Source organism: Saccostrea cucullata, unplaced genomic scaffold (genome assembly GCF_032062105.1).
Source record: "Saccostrea cucullata isolate Sc308-1 unplaced genomic scaffold, CSIRO_AGI_Scuc_v1 ctg7771, whole genome shotgun sequence".
NCBI lineage: Eukaryota > Metazoa > Mollusca > Bivalvia > Ostreida > Ostreidae > Saccostrea > Saccostrea cuccullata.
Window position 1 is genome coordinate 18,198 of NW_026939965.1, and position 26,086 is coordinate 44,283.

At 31.7% G+C, this 26,086-nt stretch overlaps 1 protein-coding gene across 1 annotated transcript; it reads right to left on the reverse strand.

The window, feature by feature from the left end:
• Nucleotides 1–1,782: 1,782 nt before the first annotated feature.
• On the reverse strand, nucleotides 1,783–25,345 carry LOC134254358 (uncharacterized). Its single transcript, XM_062736883.1, has 20 exons — nucleotides 25,339–25,345; nucleotides 23,093–23,395; nucleotides 22,879–23,001; nucleotides 22,257–22,358; nucleotides 21,767–21,877; nucleotides 20,592–20,794; nucleotides 20,060–20,318; nucleotides 19,875–19,976; nucleotides 19,357–19,619; nucleotides 17,519–17,749; nucleotides 17,107–17,319; nucleotides 16,440–16,539; nucleotides 7,377–7,558; nucleotides 5,967–6,428; nucleotides 5,636–5,883; nucleotides 4,981–5,212; nucleotides 4,763–4,891; nucleotides 4,348–4,486; nucleotides 3,289–3,530; nucleotides 1,783–2,443 (listed from the first exon to the last, which is right to left on the reverse strand). Exons 1-20 carry the CDS (start codon nucleotides 25,343–25,345, stop codon nucleotides 2,240–2,242), a joined length of 3,855 nt encoding a protein of 1,284 aa, XP_062592867.1. The 3' UTR covers nucleotides 1,783–2,239.
• Nucleotides 25,346–26,086: the final 741 nt, after the last annotated feature.

Below are 26,086 nucleotides of genomic sequence, written 5' to 3' on the forward strand. Positions count from 1 at the left end.
CTGTTTTTCGCAGTGAAATGTGTTATGCTGGTTCTGAAATATCTATTAAATTATTTCTTATAAATTCTATCAATAAACTGTGACAAATATAATAAATATATTCCGAAAATCCGTGAAAAAATGGAGCCAATTTTAACGTAAAATTGACACTTTTTTAGTAATATCTGAAAATTTACATCATATACCCCAATTTTTGATGTTCTTTTCTAAATATTCAAGAGAAATTTGACCTATTTGCTTAAAATCAGAAAAAGTTTAAAACTTTAAAATAATTTTCTTGCTTATTAAATTTTCAATGCCAGAAAAATCACTGTCTTTTAGTGCAGAAAAGTCAAATAATTGATTCTGCGAGGCAATTTGAAACTTTTTCTTAGTCACAATTTTTAAGTGTCTTTTTTTAAACAAACTTAGAGTTCATTTTGTTTCATGCTTTAATTGGATAAAAATATTGGAGGGAAAACTTTAATTTTTAATTAAGACACAAATTTCAGTGCGAAAAGGTCATAATAAATGTACTGCAGCGCCAAAAGAAGCGCATTGACCCCCATTTTTTGATTTGAATTTTAATTAAGCTATGTATGTAGAAACTAAAAATATACTTGGCAAAAAAAGTTTAAGACTTTAAAAAAATGAAATCATATTTTAGTAATGTAAAGATTTTATTTGTTATTTATCTTTCAAAAAACTTATGAATCGATTTACTCCCGTCGAAAAGAGGAGAAGACGGGTATAAGATTCCTCAGTCCAAATCTTTATGTTTCCAATACATAGGTGTCGGTAACAAACGGGGGAGAGGAGCAATAAACCCCAAAAGGGTAAGCTGCATCTTCAATGCTTATACGATGTACATATCTTTCCAAAATAAGTGGGGTGGGGGGGGCTAAGCCCCCCCTCCCCTCCCATGGCCCTTCGCCCGATCTCGATGTCTATGCTATACACAAAACATTTATATAATTATGTATTTACATAACTGGTATGACGCTGAAAACTTTAAATATTTAATGAGTTAATTAAAACAGATGAAAACTACAAATTTTTAAGTACAGTAAAACGTATGAGAGAGGAAGAATTTTCATAATTGGATTTTTTCAAAGTGCGTTAGCTTGTACCCAAATTTAATGCACTTTGAAAAAAAATTTCAAAGTGCGTAATTTTTCAAAGTGCGTTGTAACACACATTTCAAAAACTACTGAAGCCTTAAAATTGAATGGATTTGCAGCATTTCCGAAGAGTACAATGAAGTTTCTTTTACAATTTGAAAAACTTTTTTGGATGGGGTGGGGGTGGGGTTTAAAGCAAATAGTTACATGTTAATTCGTTCAAAAGATATGATAAAAAACGGTACAAATCTAACCAACACAGCCAAAGATCACGGGAATCTAATATCAAATTAAACCAAGCATGTTATATATCATATACATGTATAAGATATATAAAAATAAGTAGAATATTTTCTACCATTCTCTCATAAAAAATATCATTAGTGAAGGTGAATGGATGAAACTAAATGTGTGAGAATCTATCTATTCAGTACATAAGTTAGACGTACAAATATTTATTCTTGGAAAGCGTTTTATCCTCTCTCTCTCTCTCTCTCCACTTGGCAAAAAATAAGGGGGGGGGTCCAACCCCCGGAACCCACCCCCCCCCCCTCTGGATCCGCCAATGTATATCGATCCTTGCTGTTTGCTAAGTATTCATGTTTTAATTAATAGTTATAGTTCAAATTTGAAGGATATCACTACTTAGACTATTCTATAATATTATAATACTGCAACAATTAAATGTATATAGACAGCAAGAACAAAGGATTGACATTACAGTAATGAATGTTTTAAGAAACATCTAGTATCCTTCTGTATACAGAAATTCAGAGGTGACTAAAATATTGGTTGACACTAACATGAGAAATATGTAGTGGTGGCAGATAATAAAACAGGTAACAGCGTCGATTTTCTTTGTCTACCTCAGTACGATTACCATTGCATTTTACAGATTCTTGGACTAAATTTTCCAACTTATTGTACCTCTGTCCCCATTTTTTAAATGTACAGTAAATGTATTACTATACTTAATAATTATTATATTTAAATATGAAAATTTCTTGTCATTTGAAACTTTATATGCATTTACTTAAAGCATAAATTCTGATAACTTTATAGACAACTTAATTTAAAATACAATATCATACAGCATCAACAATTTGTTTAAGGGATAGAAATTATAACTGTGTTTAAATTCATTCATTTTCAGCCGATATTTCACAAACTGTCCAGCTGTATGAGATGTCACTGCTGGCCATGAACACGTAAGCCACTGAACAGAGGGGCCCCGCACAGGGACAGAGATATATACACTGACCAGATGATTCGCTGTCACGTGGTATACAATACGTCACTTCCCCGCGGAAATCTCCAGACGTAGGGGATGTTGGGTAGTACACCTGTAACAAAGATAAATCAGTCGTAAGTATACCAACATGTACATCTTGAATGTTTTATAAAATAGCTTATAATGGGAACACTATGTTATAATATTTGCGTTTCATTGGTATTGTTTACCTCACAGTATGGGATTACTGAATTTCTTCCTTTGGAGGAGTTCATGTTTAAAATTTATTGAAATTTTCTTCACACCTGGTATGTATCTTCTTTCAATTACAGAAATATATTTTTCAAATATACATATTTAACATAGATCTAATAAATAAATAAGAATTATAATCTCTAACATTTGTTTTTCGTTTTATAGAAGTGTTTTAGGATTACCCATAAGCATGGTGAAAACGTGGTTAAAAAAGACTGAAAGATTAAAAATATTTACAGGGATGTAACACTAATATCCATAAAGCTGATAAGTGATGTTTAACTGCACTTTCAACATTAGAATAGCTCTCTTGAAAAGCAATACTTACACAAAAGAAATTTCGATTTTAAATGTTTAAAAAGAATCAAATTCATTAATCAGCATTGCCTGAGGTTTCAATGATTTTAATATAAATATTAGGATAAAACCAATAATACTAAAACAACACGAGGTTCCTTTAAAAATGATTACACGAGAAATCTAATCAATCTGCAATATTTATTTCTTACGTTCAACTGTAGATTTTCATAATGCTGTAACACTCATAAATCTGCAATACTAATACTGTCTAGTATTTGAGATTTACGGTACTTAAGTATAAACGATTGATTAAAATTTCCTGATCAAATAGGCTTTCAGCAGAACATATCAGTTATGAGGTATGTACTTTATATAGTATATAATTTAAACAATTGCAATTACCTGTAGTACGGATTTCTTATTATGTTTATTACAATTAATTCCTTGTCCTAAAACGCTAAGTACAAAACTAGAAGGATTCAACCCCCATAACACTGATGTATTTATCTGCATCCATAGAATTGGCGGAGTGTGCCCCTGGACCGGAAGTTGCATGCATGAGTCGTTGTTCCGGTCAAAAATTGAAGGTAGTCCAGGCAGCAATTGTTCACTGATACCCCCCAAAACCTGCAAACTTTCTTCGACTGTGAAATAGAAATTGCATTATGATGTGATGTAATGAATATTTACAGAATGACTACTAGTTCTAGTAAATGATCTTGAAGACTTGATATTTTCTATTTTATTGTACTTAAACTGATATGGTCTCAGTATTAATATTAGTTTATTTTAACAGTGATATATATATATATATATATATATATATATATATATATATATATATATATATATATATATATATATATATATATATTTGACAGACAAGTATTATTCTATCCTTTATCAAAGTTAAGATGAGTCCAAAAACTGCATCATTTAAAGCCTCAGATTTTATTTTAAAGAAGATGTGCTTATAAAACACTACTGCGTGGATCATATACCAGCTACACTGTAATTGCCTTTTTTTTTTCAAAATATGTCAAACTCCAAGATCAGAGGTACGTGGTCAAAATGTGGACCTTAAAAAATTGTCACAAGGAAGGAATACATCTGCCATGCGTGATGAAGGATATAGAGATAACGAACAGTATTCAATATCGAGGTTCATAAAACAATACAAAATAGGAGCCTAGCAAACATGAAAGATCTTAAATAAAGTTGACGAAGCATAGCCAAACCTTCACTAGCACCTTATCCCCAAAGATAAACTAAATAATGGTGTTATCTTTGATAGAAATATTTTACCGAAATTGGATTAATGTCCTGAATTCGCAAAAGACAAAAGTAATCTTAATCATTTTATTTAAATCTATACAAATATATGTTAGTGAAAACCAACAAATATCTGAATCCCAAAAGATATTAATAACCACACTGAATGACACTGAACATTGAACATACTATTTAAATAGAGGAATCGGTGTAGTACACAACACGTCGAATTTCCTCGTTCAGCTTCTGCAAGATGCAGCTTGACAGCAAAAGATCTACTCTCAAGGTCATACACCGCGTGAGAAGCGTTTTCACTGACATAAATTAACTGGAATAGAAATAAGAGAGACGTATGATAATAATATTAATCAAAAAAATTATTGAAAATACAATATACGTACATGTATAAAAAGGATGTCGAGAACAAAATGGACCCGAAATTGAAAGGTTTGATATACAACAGTAATCATAATGATTTTAATTAAGCATATCCGTTACAATTATTACAATTTAATACTTAAAAATAACTATTAACTAATACATTAAAATTACATTCCATGTAGATCTAAACGCTTATAATTTCTGCTTACAGTGCAATACTTACATTAGTTGTACTGTAAATGATGCCATCAATGCTATATTCTACACGACACTTTGAGGGAAATAAAATTACATCTGTGAAGGTTTTAAGGACCTCAATACCATAAACAATCAAAGGCCTAAGTGAAACTGTCTGAAAGAAAAGTTTTGTTTATCATTAAAAAGGGAAATGAAAAAAAAACATTTCACTAACAATCCCACTATTTCTTAACTCAAACAAACCGGTATTTGCACTGTAAAAAGTAGTGATGACGTCACAGTCTGTAAAAAGCCAGGTGATGTGATCTCGACTGTAAAATATTCCACTGATGACGCGCCAATTTGTGCGTCCTTGCGGAGACTAACTACCACCCTTATAGTAAGAATATCGCCGTCAGTATCACTAGTGACCTCATTATTACACAGCAGAGGAAATTCCAAACTAATATTTCCAAAGGAACCGTCTTCATAAATACTACAAGACAAAAATATGTACAGGTGATCAAATGAAGATACAAAAAGTAAAAGCAGAAAACAAATAAAAATACAGAGCTCAATTCCTAATCCTCAAACTCTGGAACCTTAAAACTATTTATTTTTTAATAAATATGATCAACTTCCAAAGGTTTTCAAGTGATTGGAACTTTGTTGAATTATACTTTTGTAGTTTGCAACCTGGTTTCTATCAAGTATCGAACAGTTCTTGCTAATGAAATCTAAATATCATTATTTCAACCCATATATTAATGATTTTTATGCCTACAACATTCTGAAGACAAACGTTAGCATCACTTGAAAACGAAAAACACGTATCGATGTGAATACCATGTCTGAGGTTCATGAGATATTACAAAAACTTGGGACATTTGTATGCCATCATAACATATTCCTATCTTACATGTATCGATCAAGTGATCCATCAAGTTGGATTGTCTGAAAACAGCGCAAAAGGTTCTCCCCGACATGAACAATCTTGTATTCCTGAACAGAGAACACGGTGTCACCTACGGGTAAAGTAATGAACATCGGTCCAGGAGTTTTATTCTTCACCGTGGTAATGTTTATGAAAAATTCAAAAGTCTGGTTTTCGGAAATACATGCAACGGACTTATAATGGTAAATATCCACGATGTACATCATATTTTGCTGAAAGAGACACCAAAGAGAATTATATTATATTCATATGTTTGACAATTAAAACGGTTTTGAATAGAAAAAATGAAACATACATCATATGGAACTTCTCCGTAAATAGTGTAGTTGAACTGGGAGCTGACAGAACTGGTGTTGATTTTAATGGTATGAACCTCAGTTAATTTTGTGTACACAGGGACGGGGATTGCGGTGAGTTTCAGTATCAGCCAATCTTTATCCTCCGTGGCTGAGGGGACAGGGGATCCAAAGTTTGTAATATTCAGGGTCACCTCCGCCACATTCTGAATCCTGGAATTGTTTGATCTTTTGAAGTAGACACTCACAGCAGAACAAAGGACGTTACTTCCGGTGTTACCAATGGTTACAGAAGTGATAAGAAGGCCCGCCGCTCCCTGTCCTCCTGATTTCAGTGACGTCAGAGTCACATTAAACTGATACACACCAAATTGTGATGATGTCAAATTAACATCTGAGGTAAACTCTCTCCCAGTTGAAAGCAAATCATTATAGGGAAGGGTCTTCATTCTCTGTATGACCTACATTACAAATGATCTGTGGGCTCTATATATGTATATATATCACAGTGTTCGGTAATCAATATGAAAATAAAATAAGGGCAACACCACTTCTTGCCAAAACGTAAGCGCTTTCATATATGTTTATTTATGTCAAAAAATAAATAATTATCATTGATTTCAAAACTATATACAAACTTAAAGTGACAATCTCTTCAAAAACAGACTTGTTAAAATTTTCGTATAGGATTTGGAATTTTTTTCATACTCATAGATGTATACACTTTCAGAAAATTACAAGTTTCATAAGTAAGTTTCATAAGTTTCATAAGTATATAATTCTGATTATTTCATTAAAATTAATAATTATTTATGGCCCATAAATATCTACATCGCAACGTGTTCGGTTTCCACATTCCATGCTATACACGCATGCGTAGTTTTCATAAACAAAACAGCATGGTAAGAGAGGGAAGCCCGGTAGGCCTGCTACATTGACAAAGTCGACCAAAACGAATTAAACGAAAATAGGGCTTGAAATTAAAAAGCAACTTACCTGACAAAAAATTAGTTGGGAGATTAATATAACATCTTTTTACCTTATTCCTGAATGATATATTGGGTAAATTTGAATGAAAAAGCACACGATTTGCAGCCTTATTGCCGCTTTAAATAAATACTAGTAGTATACATGAATATGCTTTGAAATATAGACACTAATCATTTCCATATTAAATAATACACTGAAATATTTTTCTATGTATTAAAGTATGCAAAATTATTTTCAAAAGACTTAAATACACAATACTGGTAATTTATAACTGATAAATGTTTCAATTAATATTAAAAACAACTTAGTTTCATATTAAACAATGCACTGAGTATTATTCTATGTAACTTGTATGGATGCAAAAATTCATTTTCAGAAGACTTCGATACAAAGCAACCTAGAATGTTAATAGGATTTACCGGAATTAAGAGAAAATTCGAAGAAATAAAATTAAACGTTGAATTCCATAAAATAACACCATCGACGACAATGACGAATTCCAGTGAATATCTGGTATTTAGTTGAGATTCCTTGTCCATGTACACGACAGTTTCTAGTCTGACCAAGTCTCTGCTGGAAACGGGGGTGGATTCAAAGGCATCTACGTAAAATAAAACAGTGATGAATTTAAAGGCATCTACGTAAAATAAATAGTGATGGATGTAATACCAATCTTGACCTTGACAATACCAAAGGGTCATGATTCGAACAATTTAGAATCTCCATTACCCAAGGATGCTTCCACATAAGTTTCAGCTTTTGTGGTCCTGTGGTTCTTGAGAAAGATTTTTACACTGTTCTCCTATATATTTCAATGTAAAACTTGTATTCCCTATAAAATGGCCCTGCCCTACCCACGGGGGTCATGATTTGAACAATTTAGAATCTACAGTACCTCAGGATGCTTCCACTTATGTTTCAGCTTTTCTGGCCCAGTGGTTCTTGAGAAGATTTTTCAATGTCCCACTCAGGTGAGCTAAAACGGGAATGGATTTAAAGCTATCTACGTAAAATAAAACGGGGATGGATTCACAGGTATCTGTGTAAAATTAAAAGAAAGATGGATTTAAAGGCATCTACGTTAAATTAAACGGGGATGGATTTAAAGGCATCTATATAAAATAAAACAGTAGTGGATTCAAATGCATTTATGTAAAATAAAACGGGGAGTGGATTCAAAAGCAACTACATAAAATTAAACGGGGATAGATTTAAAGCCTTCCACGTTAAATTAAACGTGAATGGATTTACAGGCATCTACGTAAAATTAAACGAGAATGGATTTTAACGGATTTAAAATTAAACGAGAACAGAAGACATCTACGTAAAATAAATTATGAATGGATTTATAAGCATCTACGTAAAATAAAACGGGAAATGATTTAAAGCAATCTACGTAAAATAAAACAGTGATAGATTCAAAGGCATCTACGTAAAATAAAACAGGAATGGATTGAAGGGTACCTACGTAAAATTAAACGAGAAAACATTTAATGGCATCTTCGTTAAATCAAACGGGAATGGAATTATAGGCATCTTCGTGAAATAAAACGGGAAGGAATTAACAGGCATCTATGTAAAATAAAACAGGGATGGATTTAAAGCCATCTACTTAAATAAAACAGTCACTGTGGTGGATTTAATGGAATCTACGTAAACTAAAACGGGATGGACTTAATGGAATCTACGTAAAAAAAAAAAAACAGGGATGGATTTAAAGGTATCTACGTAAAAAGGGGAATGGATTTAAATTAAGGCATATACGTAAAATAAAACAGTGGTGGATTCAAAGGCATCTATGTAAAATAAAAGGGGAATGGATTTAAAGGCATCTACGTAAAATAAAACAGGGAAGGATTCAAAGGTATCAACGTAAAATAAAATGAATGTTTATTCTTACAAATGATACAACTTCTTAAGTTTCAAATAACGTCGACGGTTGTTAAAGCAATATGAGCTGTAAGTTTGACATGGGAAAAATTTGTTGCAAATTTGTAATCAACAACTTCAATGACAGAAAAATAGAACATTTATCAACTTTTGTTGTTCATATTTGCAATGGAAGAACTTTTCATAAGCTTTGATTGAAGCAAAATTACATTTTTGTCATCCTATACAATACAGTGTATTGTTTTCTTATATAATGTTATATATTCAATTGTAGAGAAATTTTTCTTCTGAAAGAATTAAAAATTTTATTTTGGTTTAATTGAATTTAAAGGCATCTACGTAAAATAAAACAGGGATGGATTCAAAGGTATCAACGTAAAATAAAATGAATGTTTATTCTTACAAATGATACAACTTCTTAAGTTTCAAATGACGTCGACGGTTGTTAAAGCAATATGAGCTGTAAGTTTGACATGGGAAAAATTTGTTGCAAATTTGTAATCAACAACTTCAATGACAGAAAAATAGAACATTTATCAACTTTTGTTGTTCATATTTGCAGTGGAAGAACTTTTGATAAGCTTTGATTGAAGCAAAATTACATTTTTGTCATCCTAAACAATATTGTTTTCTTATATAATGTTATATATTCAATTGTAGAGAAATTTTTCTTCTGAAAGAATTAAAAATTTTATTTTGGTTTAATTGAATTTAAAGGCATCTACGTAAAATAAAACAGGGATGGATTCAAAGGTATCAACGTAAAATAAAATGAATGTTTATTCTTACAAATGATACAACTTCTTAAGTTTCAAATAACGTCGACGGTTGTTAAAGCAATATGAGCTGTAAGTTTGACATGGGAAAAATTTGTTGCAAATTTGTAATCAACAACTTCAATGACAGAAAAATAGAACATTTATCAACTTTTGTTGTTCATATTTGCAATGGAAGAACTTTTAATAAGCTTTGATTGAAGCAAAATTACATTTTTGTCATCCTATACAATACAGTGTATTGTTTTCTTATATAATGTTATATATTCAATTGTAGAGAAATTTTTCTTCTGAAAGAATTAAAAATTTTATTTTGGTTTAATTGATCATAAAGGTTTGAATTACATACAAATTAATCATTATATCACATTTTAACAACAAAATGAATTTGTCAAAAACGCAGATCATATTGCATTAAGGAGCAGCGAGAAGCAAATAAATGTTTTGCATTCGACAATTTTCTAAAATACACTCTGAAATTGCTGGATAATTCAGGAAATTTTCATATAAAATAAGCCGTGCATTTGTATTTAAGGACAGATAATACAAACAATTTTTTTTCTTTGAAAGAGACTTAATAACATGTCACAAGTTTAGAAAAGTGGATAATTTTTAGAATTTTTTATCCTAAGAACTGGAAAATGAAATAGACTTGTTAGATATTGGTAATATTTCAATAAAAAAACAAAAATAGACAAATCACACAAGTAAAGGTTTACAGGTGATTACAAAGGATGTATTCACTTTAACAAAAGAATTGACCTATAGGAGAGAACAATTTCCCGGAAAAAACGACATTTAAAAACCAATCTTTATTTGTTGTTTTCTACTGTATATATGTCTAAATTTTTCAAATTTGTATTTTATACCTCAAATTTATTATTTACAACTTTACAATAAACTTCCAAAGTTGACCTAAACACCATTTTGTCCGTAAAAACGTTGATTTTTGCATGAATTTTGGCCTTGAAGTCCTTCAGGGCAGGCCTGCCCCTAAATAAAATTGTGATATTTTGATAGGTTAGGATGTAAGGAATATTTTAAGATAAGATTTTTTTAAGGGGCACCCCTGCCCTGGGGTAGAAATTCACAAAAAAACTACAAAAAATAAGGAAACCTGATTTTCATAACCTGCTTTAAATTTCTGACATTCATTCTTATAGTCAGACTAGCTCAGTTGATATAAGTGCTGACTTTTACAACTTAAATACTTTCTTTTAAAGTGGGGGGGGGGGGGTTCGAATCCACGTGGTACAACACTTTGAAACTTTTAATTTTCGCCTTTTCAAAGACTATTAAAATTTTTTTTTTATATAGATTTGTGTATTTTTCCTTCAATTATCTATCCTTTATGCACGCCCATTTTTGATATAAGAAACACTAGAGAAATATCAAATCGCAACAATTCAATGTACAGTTGTCAGTCAGGCGGAACGAACCTCAGTATAAGCACACTTTCTCCGAGGACAAGAATAACTCACTATCGGGTGAAACACAATATAGGGAACAGTAAGGTTGCACTTGGGTCTTTATTTTGCCCAAAAAATATTTTTTCTAAAAAGTAGAGTGTCTAAAGGATCTGAAACTTAAACTGTTTTATGAAATTCACATTAGAACTTTGTTTTTTACAAGCTGATAATGACCTCATTTTCACAGGTTACGGACACTACAAGTGTTGTTTTCTTTGAAATAAATATTGAAAACTTTTTATAAGCTCTATTTTTTTCAACTGCTCACAAACAAACAACATATAAAAATATAAAATATGGACAAAAGTTTGACTATAAAAGGTGGCATTATACTTTAAAATGAAAACAGTTCTTACGTTGTACATTTTTGTTTAAAATGGTAGTATTTCATTTCATGTGAACTTTTTAAAACCAGTATAAATAAAGAAAAAACTATTTATAAAGAACACTTTTTATGCGTTTGTTGAAATATAAATTCATATAAAATAAGTTCCATTAAAATAGGAAATTTCATTTTCATAAATTTTCTAAAATAATTATATAGCTTCATTAAGTTACGGACACTACAAAACCCAAATATTTATGATTGGCTTTTGGTTTGTGGTAAAAAAACAAACATTTTATAAACTTCTGAACTATTATAAATCAGATTTAATTGATTATTAAATACAAAGTACATACAAATTAGATATTGTTTCACGTAAACAATTTACTTGCAGAACTAATGCCGATAGAAAAAAATCCACTATAGGAAATCCTGAAACTTCCTTTTTTCACATAACTATATAACTAAAGTACAGAAGACAAGTTCTCTAAATCATTGAAGTTTTATGAAAACTATTTAGAATGTAGGTACACTGATCAACGAAGTCAATTAACCAAATTTAAGGGTTACGGACACTACACAATACTTTAATTTTTCACAGGCTTGAGGATTAAGGTTTTGTTTTTCAGCCCTTTTTTCAGCATTTTATTTCTCGTTTCAGTTTCTCCCGATTTTTTTTTTTTTTTCAGATCTCAACTTCATCTGCTAAAAGCATACCATAACCAATATACTTTGAATAAATATATACACATGTAACTACGAGGGCCGTTCAAAAATTACGCGGACTTGTTGCACACAAAAAAAAAATTGACGACATAATCAGGCAAAATGTCACAACATAATATTAAAGAATCTTTACTTATATGGTCTTCAAAATTTCATATCAAAATATTGTAAATTGGCATCAATTTTGACTGATTTTTCAGGACATATCATTAAGTCACGGAGCAGAAAATCTTCGACGTCACATGCATTATAAAAAATTATGTGACTGAGCTTTCATTTTCTCAACATTTTCCCAAGAGTACCTGTATAGTTTAAGTTACCTTATCTACTCAACATCCAAACACCATTTTTGTCAAGCTCAAAATCTATTTAACAAGTAAATAATATTCTTTTTCTGTTTAAAAACCAAAAACCGCAGGTATTTATGAGATATAGTGTGATATTGGTGACTCTCAAACACATTCTTTACAGTCCAGATAAAGTTTTCATCGATAATTTTCCCCCGTCCTCCCGTATAGTCTACAGAGGTCTAACGGTCTTAAATTTCAATTTGCCATTTGTGGACGAATCTCACGAATACCCTAGTTTACTACATGTTTTATTATGCATATTTTGGATCTATGTTGGCGATATCTCGAGCATTACGCATAATTTACCAAAAGTGTGCTGCGCCGTCAATTCAGGAGACGTCATTTTCACAGTCGTTTTCACGGGAATCACATCAGAGAAAAATCACTATATTACTGTTAGTACTTCAAATATCACGTCAGAAATCTTAATACATAATAATAGAACAATTTAAATTTTTTTGTCGTGCTCCGTACCTCTCCATCAGTGATATCAATATACCGATAATTTTAGTGGATTCTTTTTAAAATACAGAAATTTTGCCCAAAATTTATTGGAATCTTTAAGATAGTTATTTCTGTGAAATTTCATAACTATATGACGTCTGTAAGAGTAAACAATAGTACAGTCCGCGTAATTTTTGAACGGCCCTCGTAAATATACAGGTGTTATGTGCAAGTAGAAAAGTCAAACCTTGAAGAATAAAGCTCACTAATATTTCTTCAATTATTTTTTTTTATTCTATGAAGCATTCTATTTTTTCTTCAGACAGTTAAATATACTATACTCTATCTGAATTTTTTATAATTTTAGTTGTTTTCTATTTTGAAATTTTTTGTAGTGTCCGTAACCAAATTACTTCCCCACTGTTTAACATTTTGAATGCAAATTTACTTGCATTTAACACATTTTAAGATACTACCTAATGAGCAACTAGACAAATGAAGCAATATATCACAAGAAATATGGGTTATGTAACACATGGTAATAATTTCTGACTATTTTTATATGTCATTGTGGGTGTCCAATCATTATTTTAGTACTTGCAGTAAAGAAAAAAACCAAATGATCTAAAAGAATTCCAGCTAATAAACATCTTTTTATATCTAAATTTAATAATACACTGTTTCAAAAAAATTTCTGTAAATTTTATGGAGAAAAAATAAAGATATTTCATTTTCAACTTTTGGTTACGGACACTACACACTCTGCAAATTATTTAAAATAGGATGAAACTTAACCTTAAATAGAGGAATTTCAACAAAGATTTTCTTAAATGTAACACCAGTTGCCTTAAACAATGAAAACTAGCATTAGTGTTTTAACACCGCCTGTTTCAAACTGCCTCAAGTATAGGTTACGGACACTACAGGGTTTTGTAGTGTCCGTAACCACATTTGTGATGATAACAGAGAAACAGTGGTGATGATCAGGAAAATTACAACACATCTCAGCATCTATACGAGACGCCAGTCTAGGGAATTAGTTAACTTAAAGATATTTATAAAGCCTTCCAATTTCACAGAATTAAAGTGGTTACGGACATTACAGTTTTTGTAAAAACTTAATTGTCCACATTAAAACATGATGAAATTTCATTACAAGTGTTACATTAACCCAACTTTTTTCTGTAAGTAACAGAACATTAATACTGTGATTTTAGACAGAAATCTGAGGAAATAAATGATAGGGACATTATTTTTATTTGGCATAATGAGAGGGTTAAACTCATGTGAAAAATGTATAACATTGCACCCCTATTACATTTTCTTTCATATCTTCAAAAGTTGTTATTCAATCCTGAAAATTCGAGCACCAAAATAATTTGTAAAATAAATTCTAAAGTCTGATAATGATCACTGGCATGAAAATGTATGATATTTAACAATTATTTCAATTGAAAAATGCTGTAATTTCAAAGTGCAACCGCATAACGCTGAAAAAAAGTCATTTTTGGGGTACATTTTTTGCATTTACTTAACTTCTGTTAAGGCTAGATCAACAAAATTTTGCACACAAGTCTTTTATAAGTATGCCTATAAATGAATTATGATAAATAACATGTAAAGAAAATAACATTTCTAAAAATCATGTATAACAATGTGGTATTCTTAATGCGCCCTATATTGTGTTTCACCTGTATGTGTTACTCAATACAGGTATTCTTGGCAGCATTAAGCTGCTGTGAATTTCAATTGTATATATTCCTTAGAATTTAATCACATTGATTTTGGCTACATATTTCAGTAAAGGCACTCCCTTGGTTCTCATTTATGCCTATATAATTTGCATACATTAATGAAATGTTTTATTATATCCACGGATAATTAGCGTAGACATAAAGAACAGAATTTCAGACACAGTAGACACTACCTTTATGAACCATGAGAAGTAAAGACAAATATCAATTAGTACATACGGAGATAACAAACTCAGAAAATCAATGAAAGGGTTCCTCCTACCTCTAATAACTGAAATAAAAATTAAGGGAAAAAAACCAAATTATTATATGTATTCAGCCTAATGTCATTAATTGGAACGGAAATCGACAAGCTTTTTGTAGAGAAAAAAGTAAGCCCGGTCCTATAGGTCAGATTCCTATTTATAATGAAGTGATCCTCTCAGAATATGTTATCTTGGTGCTAAAATTGCAATATAAACCTTAGAAAAATATACCAAGCCAGGTTATTTTTAGGAAGAAAAACAAAATGACAAAAATTCATCAATATCATATAGGGTAATTTTTACCATTTTGCTTTTCCTGATAAAATTCACCTGGCTTGGTATACTTTTCTAAAGATTATATTACACTTTTAGCACCAATATAACATATTCTAAAATTTATATTCATCTGTAAACCTTTACTGAGTGTGTTATATCCATATTTGTAATTTTATTGAAATATTACTAATATTTTCCAAGTCTATTTCGTTTTCCAGTTTTTTGGAGAAAAAATTCTAAGAATTATCCACATTTCTAAACTTGAGACATGATATAAAGTCTCCTCCAACGAAAAAATTTGTTTGTTTCATCTGCCCTTAAAAGAAAAGACAATTTTTGGGTGGCAAATTTTGAATCGGACAGTGGCCGGCTTGCAAAAAAAGTTGAAAATTGCATAAGAAAATGTGTTGATCTTTATTCTTGTAAAAAAAATCATAATTATATTAACGAGGAACATTGTCTACGTGAATTTTGAATGGCGATATTATCTCATCTTTGCGTTTTTATCTTTCAAAGGAAACAAATTAAGTCATGAAATCCAAATCTCATTAACAGAAAACTCACAGATTACAGTCTTAAAAGAAAGGAATTCATTGTTTGCAATAACAACAAATATGATAAATTACAATATATATATATATGTATTTAATTAGATATGTTTATAGTATCGTCATGTAAACGTATTCAAATCTATGTGGATAAACAAATCTATGTGGATAAACGTATGCAAATGTAAACCAGAGGTACTGTGAGCAATGAGCTCACTAAATGATACCCCCAGCCTCCCATAATGTCCATGTCTTGCTATATATTGTTTTACGGTAATGTGTAAAGAGGAATAACTCGTCCTATCAAATGTTATCCAGAAGCTTCTATATGTGACATCATAGGTAAACATATAATGGCAATGTCCATGTTTTGCTATGGGAAACGTAAAATACGTGTCGAATAAAAAAAGTAAAATAGGAGGTGCACAATGGTAATATGTAATAAAGATTCTGTGAAAGTTGCATTAAATTTCACTCAGTAGTGTAAGAGGAGTTGCGGATAAGAGATAAAGCGTAACAGACGGACGGACGGACGGAAATCCCGATTACTATATACCCTCCCACTTTAGCGGGGGGTATAATAAATAAGGATGACTATTTTCCTTATTTTCAAGATTTTGATGAAATTTTATTTGTATCATCTATACTAAAATGACATTTAATGAAAATCCATACCAACCTTTGTTAGCAAAATGTGTTGGAAATGTAAGGTAGAGAGTTTTGTTTCCAGTGACGTCACTACAAACTGTACCAACAACATTATATCGTTCTAGAATAACCTGAAAGAAAACAAGTATTTCAACAAAAGGCCCATGGACCACAAAGCTCACATGACTAATGTTTGCTCTGCTTGTCTTCAGATAAAAATTACAAAAAGTCCTAACTCTTCACTAGAAATTTATAATACTTTTGGCACCGCCCTTATTGTAGGAAGTCTGTGAATCCACATAAAATCAGAATACTTCATAAGTGTGGTCAAGCCAGCCTTGTTATTAAGGAAATGTTTTTTATAGTGGGTAATACTACAGTGTATATGTGAATTACTGTTGTGTTTGAATCCCAATGCGGTACGTTTACAATTTGCAAAATGTAGACATTGTAAATATATAATATGAATTATGAAAAAGAACATACATCTTTTTGTAATAAGTTTGCCTTATTTAAAAAATTAAGGTAAAGGATGCTTTTAAAAAAATTGCAGGATATTTTATACAAACAACAAACAAACATTTATGATCAGTCAATTATATCAATATTGTTGGAGTTTAATAAAAATATTAAACTCTATAAAATAAATACATTTTCCTAATGTCCAGCCATTCTCACAAGATAAGGTGATATCTTACAGGAAGTTGATAATTTTCTCCGACTTTTGTGACAGCCACGCGAAAGACCCGGAGTTTGGTGTCCTCTCCCCCCGTGGTACTCCTGGATATCACCACAATGTCAGGGTTAGCCAACGGCATCCACAGGTCCACAGTGACCCGAGTCATGGTGCCGCGCTCAAGGTAGGAGGTGGATGGATAGCGGGGGTAAATTTCTGGTGTCTTAATTGGAGTCTAAAAATAAACACAATAGTTAGAAAGCTAGGTAGATTTTATCAACCCATGGTGAATCTTTTAAATTGCTCACGAGTGCATCTTGGTTTCAGTTAATTCTGGTTTTAGATTGTTTTTAAATTTTAATTTACTGGAACTGATAATTAGATAATTATGTGTAACATACACAGTATATTAGATGTTTTATAAGAAAACAAACCAGAATGCATGTGCTGATGATATAACTAATGTCTTTTCCCCAGACGCCGACTCCATCCACTAGAATCATGACATTCACTTTGTGTTGCTCTCCGTTAGTGACGTCATTAATGGATTGTACAAAGATTTCGGAAATTATAGTAACCATATTATCTCTGTATATGTTTGAAGATCCAGAATTTACAATATCTCCTAAGGACAAGTTGCCAGAGAAAATAAAATAAAACCCAGACTGAAAAAAAAAATGAAATGTGAATTACTAGATTGTTAAGCAGGCTTTGGTTTAGCTACCTTTTAATCTAACATTTTAAGGTTAAAAATCCACAGTTATGATCCCAGAGCTTGATTTTTTTGTGCACAATTAAAATTTGATGCACGAAAGTTTAGCCTTACTCCTTTTAGTGATTTTTTTTCGTAAATTATGGAAGTAAATATGTTTTAACTTATAATTCCAACATCAGATTTAGTTATTGGGTTTGAATAGGGATCAATAATTTATTTTAAAGATGGTTTACCTTCACAAAATGGATAAATCAACCTTTTTCTGTTGCCAATGCATGACAAAGAGCACAAAATGGGTGTGACCGATCGCCAGAGGATACTTACTCCTCCATGCCACATGATCCCACCTTTGTTTTTCTTTAAGGTCTGTGTTCACCCCTTGATTTATTTTTGTGAACTGGCATTTGAGCTTGAAAACTGTTCTTTATCTCCATATTTCATTTCATAATTATAGTTTCACGTTTTCATGCTTGAAAATTCATTTCATGCTTGAAAACAAATTTCAATTGTAAGAAATTCCCCAACTGCCAATAAACAGTATTAGAGAATATTATTTCCACTATAATTTCAATTTTGAAATCGACCAACTTGAGCAACGCGTATATAGGTATGGAGATCTGTTTTACATAAAAGAAACAAGATTAAAGAAAAAATAAATATTACAACCACAAAAAATAAAAATATTATTGCAAGAATACAGATAGGTATCAGACATATTATTAAAGGAGACCCATGACCGTAAATGCTGTCAACTGTACATGCTGACATAGCATATTTAGAGACAATAAAACTAAAAAGAAGGGGTACGGTTTGGGCTTATTGTGCCCTAAAAATTTAATGTTCTTAAAAAGTTATGAAATTGGCTATAACAAGAGTTAAGTAGATGAATATGATAAATCACTATAGAATATGGCATGAAGACGGACAATTTTGATTAATTTGGTACATTTCCAAGTTTAATGAAGAAAGGCCTCAGAATGACTCGTTTCTATGCTTATTTTCCTTTAGAAAATAGTTTCCGCCACCGTCGCCCACTTTAGCTTTTGAATATATAAGGTAAACTGCTTTAAAGAAACATATCTAAAATTTTTGTGGGCGGCGGAGGCAGAGTATATTTTCTGAAAGAAAATTCTACTGAAAATTGATATCTTCTGCAACTGTTTAGGGAAGTCCTGGAAAATGAACAAATTAATGACGTTACAATTATCATTTAGGAGGTCATATGGGAAAAACGATTTTGCATTCTTACTGCATGGAATTTCCATAATTCAGAAAGAAAATATTTTAATTTCTAATACACGGTATAACTTTCATATTTTAGGAAAATGCAGGGCTTAACATGTATTGAAATTGTACCTTGTTCATTCTCAAACAAAGTGTTTTTCTTTGTACACTGGGCTAAAAAGCGCCCCCCCCCCCCCCCAAAAAAATGTGATAAGATACATATGAATAAAATATAAAGTACTGCAAGAGAATTACATTATACAACTACTATTAAAAAACTTATTGGTTTCCTAAATATAATTTCTAGTTTTTCTACCATTCGGTAAATCTTACAATCATTGAGGAAGACGAAAAGCTGTAGTAAAGTCTTGTTGAGAAGGGTTGTATATTGTTGCCTTTTCCCGTTACACTGGCGCTTGCTAGTGCCATAACTTCTTTAGAAGATGAGGCTTTTATAACCACAACTATATTTGGACTTGTTTCGATGGGAAATTCCAAGTTTATCGTCAGATTTCTTTTTGATCCAAGATGTAGGAGTCTGGACTCCTCTTCATCCTTTACTCCTGCTAGCAGAGAACTTGGAGGAGGGGAGGTGGCTTAATGTAATACACATGAATTAACACTGGGTACCATTAATTTATAGTGAACATCAAAGTGATTTTTTGTATTTTAAGTAAATTTTCTGATACGTAAATTAATATGTATCATGTATTTCAAGTTACATGTATTATCTTTTGATAAAGAAAAAGAATACCTATAATTTCGAAATGTATAGTGCAATACTTGGATAATACATGCATTTCTGAGATGTTTAATATTGACTTGAACCAGATGATCACTATTTCTTTTACCTTTTGTACAGTACTGTCCACTTAGTCCGGTGCCAACACAATCACATACAACAATTATCTGACTCCAGTTACCGACGCATGTTCCAACTCCACAATTTCCCTCTTGATATACAAAGCTGATTTATTAAAACTTTCTAATGAAAATGCAGAACTAGACTATATGAAATATTATTTAATTGATTTACCATATGGTGTCAATGTTCGTATAATGCTGACCGTGACATCGCCCTGTGTCGACATTTGTGGGTAAGCCCCGCCCCCGAGGTCTCCTCCCATATACAAAATATACCCATTAGTATTGTCATCACTCGGTCGCCACAAAAGTACTTCTGATTCATCATAAGCATATATCACTCCGCCGTAGTTTGACAGTGAACCGTCAGTCAATGATGTTCCTGAGCCATGGAATACAAACCCTTCATTAGCTCCATCGTCGGCTTTTACCTGATTGTATATAGAAGAGTCAGGGCATTATAACGGTACAATGTTTTTCTTAAAAATTCAGTCAACGATAAATTTATTATAACTATGTCAAGTCTGTTGAGATCAATCTTTTGCAGCATTCTTAAAAATAACATTAAAATTAAGAAAAAGCAGAAAATGAAATGCTTTGCATTTACATGTAGATGTAACTTTAGTTCACTAATGAAATAGGATTGTTCATTCATTCATATTTTCATTTTTTAAAAGTTTTCTCTTCATGTGAAAAGAGATAACCTTGACAACAAACAGATGATTGTCTGTTGATACGGTAGGTGATATTGGAAGGATATTAGGATGGACGGAATTTTTGGCGACGGTGATTGTCTGGGTGAAAACTATGTCCTCTGCTGGTAGTATCCAAGCACTAATAACAAGTAGGGCTAAGCTGGCCGCATACCCTGTCCCCCATCCTTTATAAGCACAACCAACATATCCAACTGTTTTAAAATAAATATTATACAAAAAATTCATTGCATTTTCTTTATGTTATGCCAAATTAACATATTTTCAAATAATTCTACCTATTTTCAATTAATTGAACCTCCAAATGAGTTGCGGTTGGGTCCACTTTTACATGAATTTAAATTTAATGAGAAAATGTATATACACATATTTGGGTTGGAAAGACGACGAAAAAGAAATGGGCTGAAGGCCCCTCTACCTTCTTCGGTGAGGGTAGATCATTTTTTCGGCTTTTTGAAGAAATATTATATATTTATTGACTGAGTTCGAGGGTAGCATGCGTTTTATCGTAGAACCAAACTGTCTGCCTGAGGCAGTTAGACCGAAGGCAGACAGCTTGGTTCGAGGGTCGACAAAACGCATTTTGCCAGAGATCTCTCACTTTATTTTAATTTTTGACATATACAGTGTACATGTCTTCCGTGACGTAACATCAGGTCCGTCACTGTTGAACACCAATGAATTCAAATGAGATTAAGCTCGCCCATTCTGTGATGTAAGCGGTCCATCTCACCGACCGGTCCAACATCAGGTCCAACTCAGCGGTCAAACATCCATTTTTTATGCCCGCTCACCAAAAACATGAGAAATGTTAGACTTTTTTCATAAAGATTTGTATAGGGACAATTTTTTAAAAGTATAACACCATGAAATATTGCTGTCATTTAACAAAATCTAAGTCCCGAAATTTTATTTTAGACATATTTTTTGAAAGTGCGTTAAGTATCTCCATAGTAAACATTTTTTATGTTCACTCTAAACGCACTTTAAAAAAATTCAAAGTGCGTAAATTCTATACAGTGTGTTTCCCGTCGCTCTTGCATGTACAAGCAAGTCTTTAAGGTGTCGGGCATCTCAGATTTGAAATTATTTCATTTTTTAAAAATAAAATCGTTTACCTTTCACTGAAGCTAATGTGAGTTGTTTTTTCTTTTATTTGTTCTTACCAGTTCCTTGCCTTTTTGCCATTCCCCACACACGTATACTGGTGAGGTCATATGCAAAAACAGTTCCACAGGCTCTATCAGACGATAAACGCCTGTCTTTAAAAACAGCACCTAAGATCAGAAGTTGGAAGCCATTTTTGTTGAAAGATTTATAAAAGTCATCCTAAAAATACCCAACACAGAGTATGTTTCTGAATTTGCCATCTCTCTCTCTCTCTCTCTCTCTCTCTCTCTCTCTCTCTCTCTCTGGTTTGTAGCAATTTGTGTGAATTTTTTTTATTGATTTTAATGGTCGAAATGCTATTCAAAGCAAGAAGGATTATTAGTGGAGATCATATTTACCTATGATTCAACAATTTCATACGATTGTTTTCTTCATAAGGAGAAAAATAATAAAAAAGATTAAGTTTGGATAACCCCATGAGTGAACAAATGTTATAAATACCAATTTTTTTTCAGGAAATAGTTTCGAATATAAAGGAACACTTACCATCCGCCTCATACACAAAACCGTCCGCCATTTTGAGTTGAACAATAACTAAGTCAGGAATGACACCCAGATTGTGGTTAAGGTTTACCCCTGGAGAGTAGGCTGTTAAATCAAAAATGAATACCATTCTTCAGTTTCGTAAAAGGATAAAGCACATTTAAGTTGAATTTGTCTCTAATAGGAGACGGTTGAGAGATAGTAAACCCTGTATGGATGTGAATGAAGAAGTATGGGAAGCTGATGATTAATATCTAATGACATTTGCCATGAGTCCTACTGCAAATTGCTGACTGAGGACCCCTAGCATTGCGAGGATGCACCTAAAGGTAAAATAATTATATCTGATATGTGGATGTGCAAAGTAAGAAAACAATGTTTTATTTACTGTGACTTATTACCGTAACCTAGCTACAATGATTGATAAACATTTTTTTTTCAACTCATCGTTCTGAGCTGAGACTTTTTTACGGACTGCAGTGCATATGGCTTATGTAAGTCGTCGAACGAACTATCTACACAGTATGTACATATTTGCTTATTGGATAATACAGCCTGGACAAAAACTGATAATATAAATCACATATGTGATATCTGAAAACTTATTTAAGTTAACAGTACTCACGTGGACCCCCGACTCCATATATGTTGGTGCTAAAGTTTGCTGGAGGGAAGTCACAGATACGCCAGGCTCTAATCCGGACGTCTGCGGCAAAATAATACGCATCAAACGGACCAGTAAAACCTGCTGTTGATTCCAAATGAAAACACTGAATGTGCATAAGAATATAATTATTTCAGTATAAAAGATATAATATATGATAAAGACAGATACATACCAGTATTTATTAGCCCGCCTTCATTTGTTATTGAGCTGACAGGAACATGAAGGCGGACATGAGATTCGTTATAGGAATATAACACTGCGCCGTACCGGGTATCCCCCTCCTCCTCCCCTCTCTGTCCAGCGCCGAATCCCGAGAACATATAGTTACTTCCGTTTCTGGAGACCCGGATTTGCAAGTCCACTTTTATTGGCATTTCGCCAAGTGGATGAAGAATAAAAATTGGACTATAAGTCTGGGTTTGAATGGACTCCCAGTTGCTGATAAAAGGGGAATTGATGCTGAGAGATTGTTTCACTGTAAGGTAATCATAATCATTTTTAAAGATAAAACTGTTATTTGTTTTCATATGGCTAATGTGTATCGTCCATTTACTTATAAACCAGATAGCCTTGCCAATTATGCAAGGTGAGAGACGAACAGATACCAATCTCAAGTCATATTAACAATACAAAAAATGTATTGAAAAAAAGAAGGACCCCATGAAATAGTAAGGTTATCTTCAAGGAGTACATACCCTATTGACCAAATCACGCCTACAGAAAATTCTCGAAATTGATCAGGTAAACAAAGTAATTTATGCTCAAAACATTAGAATTAAACAATTGCATTATGTGAGTTTAAAAATGATCCAACGATAGATTGTATTTGCAAACAAGGTCATATAAAAACCAAAGACTTTGCAAATACTGATATTAAACTATTTTCGGATAATGCCTCGTAGAATCAGCTTACTTGTCAATATCAGTTTAGAATTAGGTTTCGTTTTCTTAACATGCTATTGTGTTCATTTTGGAAGACAAACATTAACTCTATATGCATACGATATTACAATTCACAAATGGATCAAATCGATGGAAAAGTTGAAACCATCCAATGTTAATGTGGCAGTAATCAGTAATACATCTAAATATCATTCATATACGACAGATTCTGTGATAAATTTTATTTCGAGTTTAATGCAATATACGTACCGAGTCGTTAAATGAATTAATATAATAATTGTTCACTGACAGGACATCAAAGAAAAAAATGAGTGCGTTTGATTGAGTTATAAGTGTCAAATAGTTATAAAATAACCAAAGTTAAAAACTTATCATTTGAAAAAAGTATGATAAAACTTCTCTATTGTACACATGAACATATGTTTTATGCTCGAACAAATTAAAAGGGCAAGAATGCTGAGTTTAATTGACATCTATTTGTCAATCATTCGGAGTCAGAAAAAAGGACGAATAATATAAATAATTTCAAATTAGCTCGAATAATTTTCACAGATTCCAAATATACAGTGGCGTGCCAAAAGTGAAGATAATTTTATTTTTTCTCTATATATTTCATTGAAAACAACATTTTGTAAAATCATAGGTAAATGGTCAATTTTTGTCCAATTTAATTATTTATTTCAGTACTTAAACCAGAAAATGTGTAGTTATCTTTCTTTAAAAGATCATTACACGTTTAATATGTAGTAAAATATAGTTCATCACTAAACATCAGTTCTAAAATTTAAGATCAGTGTTGACTATATAATTCGTTGTGAGTATATGACTTAAAAATTCATGTCACACTTAAATTACAACATTTTTAAATTATCAATGCTTATCAGATAAAAACTATTGTTTTTTTAACATGTTTAACTACAACAATTTCTTGGATTATCAAGAAATTTTTTGTAAAATCTGTCAAGAAATGTTGTCATACCAGCGATTTTACAAAATATTGTTTTCAATGAAATATATAAAGAAAAAATAAAATTATCTTCACTTTTGACACACAACTGTATGACTCTTTTCTTATTATTTGAGATCGAAAAGGATTTGAAGCAAAGTTCCAAAATGTCTGAAAAATCCCTTTTAGTGTGTGTCAGGGTGTATCTGAATGTGCCTGTGTGCAAAATAAAAAAAACACTTTTTATGTTTATCAAATTGTTTGTTGTTTATGTTACATTGATAAAACGCTCAGGCTAATTAGTCGAAGCTAAGGATTACAGATCCATTACTTCAACTTCGTCAATTTCCCTTATACAGCAATATACCCATATCACCTGAACCTAGGTTTTATGTCTCCAGTTGTTCGAAACGCAAGAGCTAGTGCTTTACGTACAAACAAGTCTTTAATTTAAACGTGTTTTAAGGTCAGACGACACGTTCCTACAAAATATATAATTTTTCCAAAGAAATTGTCATTAAAGTAAAGGTAATTAAAGAAGTTTCCTCACAAAAATTCAGGTACCTTACCAGACATTTGGACAAGATACCAGATGGGGATATTTCTTATATAAACCTTATGGGTTATCTTCTGAATGGTCTGTGTCACAATTTTCATTGTACTTATATTTAAAATCATATTGAAAACAGCATAGAAATCACAACAGAAAGCCAATGATGAATAATTTTTTTTATTTTTAATATTAGGAAATACAAAACATATTTTTGAGGAACGTGTCGTCTGACCTTAAGTTATTGTAAAATACATAGGAGAAACAAGGACATCAAAAATTTCGTTTAAAGTCATCATTTCATGAGTTCTATGGTTAATACAATGAATTTGTCAGTAAGTACAATCAATCATTCAAATTCTAACTTATGATTTACATAATTATTGCTATGCAATGAATTATCTACGGATAATGATAAGGAGTGTACGTAGTGTTTGGCCGGTCGTCAGAGAATAAATTCTTTTCCATGACACCTGATCCCACCTCTGATGATTAATAGACCCGTTTTTTCTCTGCTCATGATTTGTATTTTAATGGACTGTTGATCTTAATCACTGACCGGTTTCATCCTTTATAAGAATTTGAATGTTTCCTGGGCAATTGTTAAGAATTGATGAAATATAATCGATTAACAGATTTCTGTGCAAAGTATAATCAAATTCTTACCTAACATCTGAATTAAGAGAGAGTAAATTATCACGTCCTTTAAATGGTCCATGAGTATTTCGTTATAACGGAATATCTTTTGCATTAACTATTGCAATCAA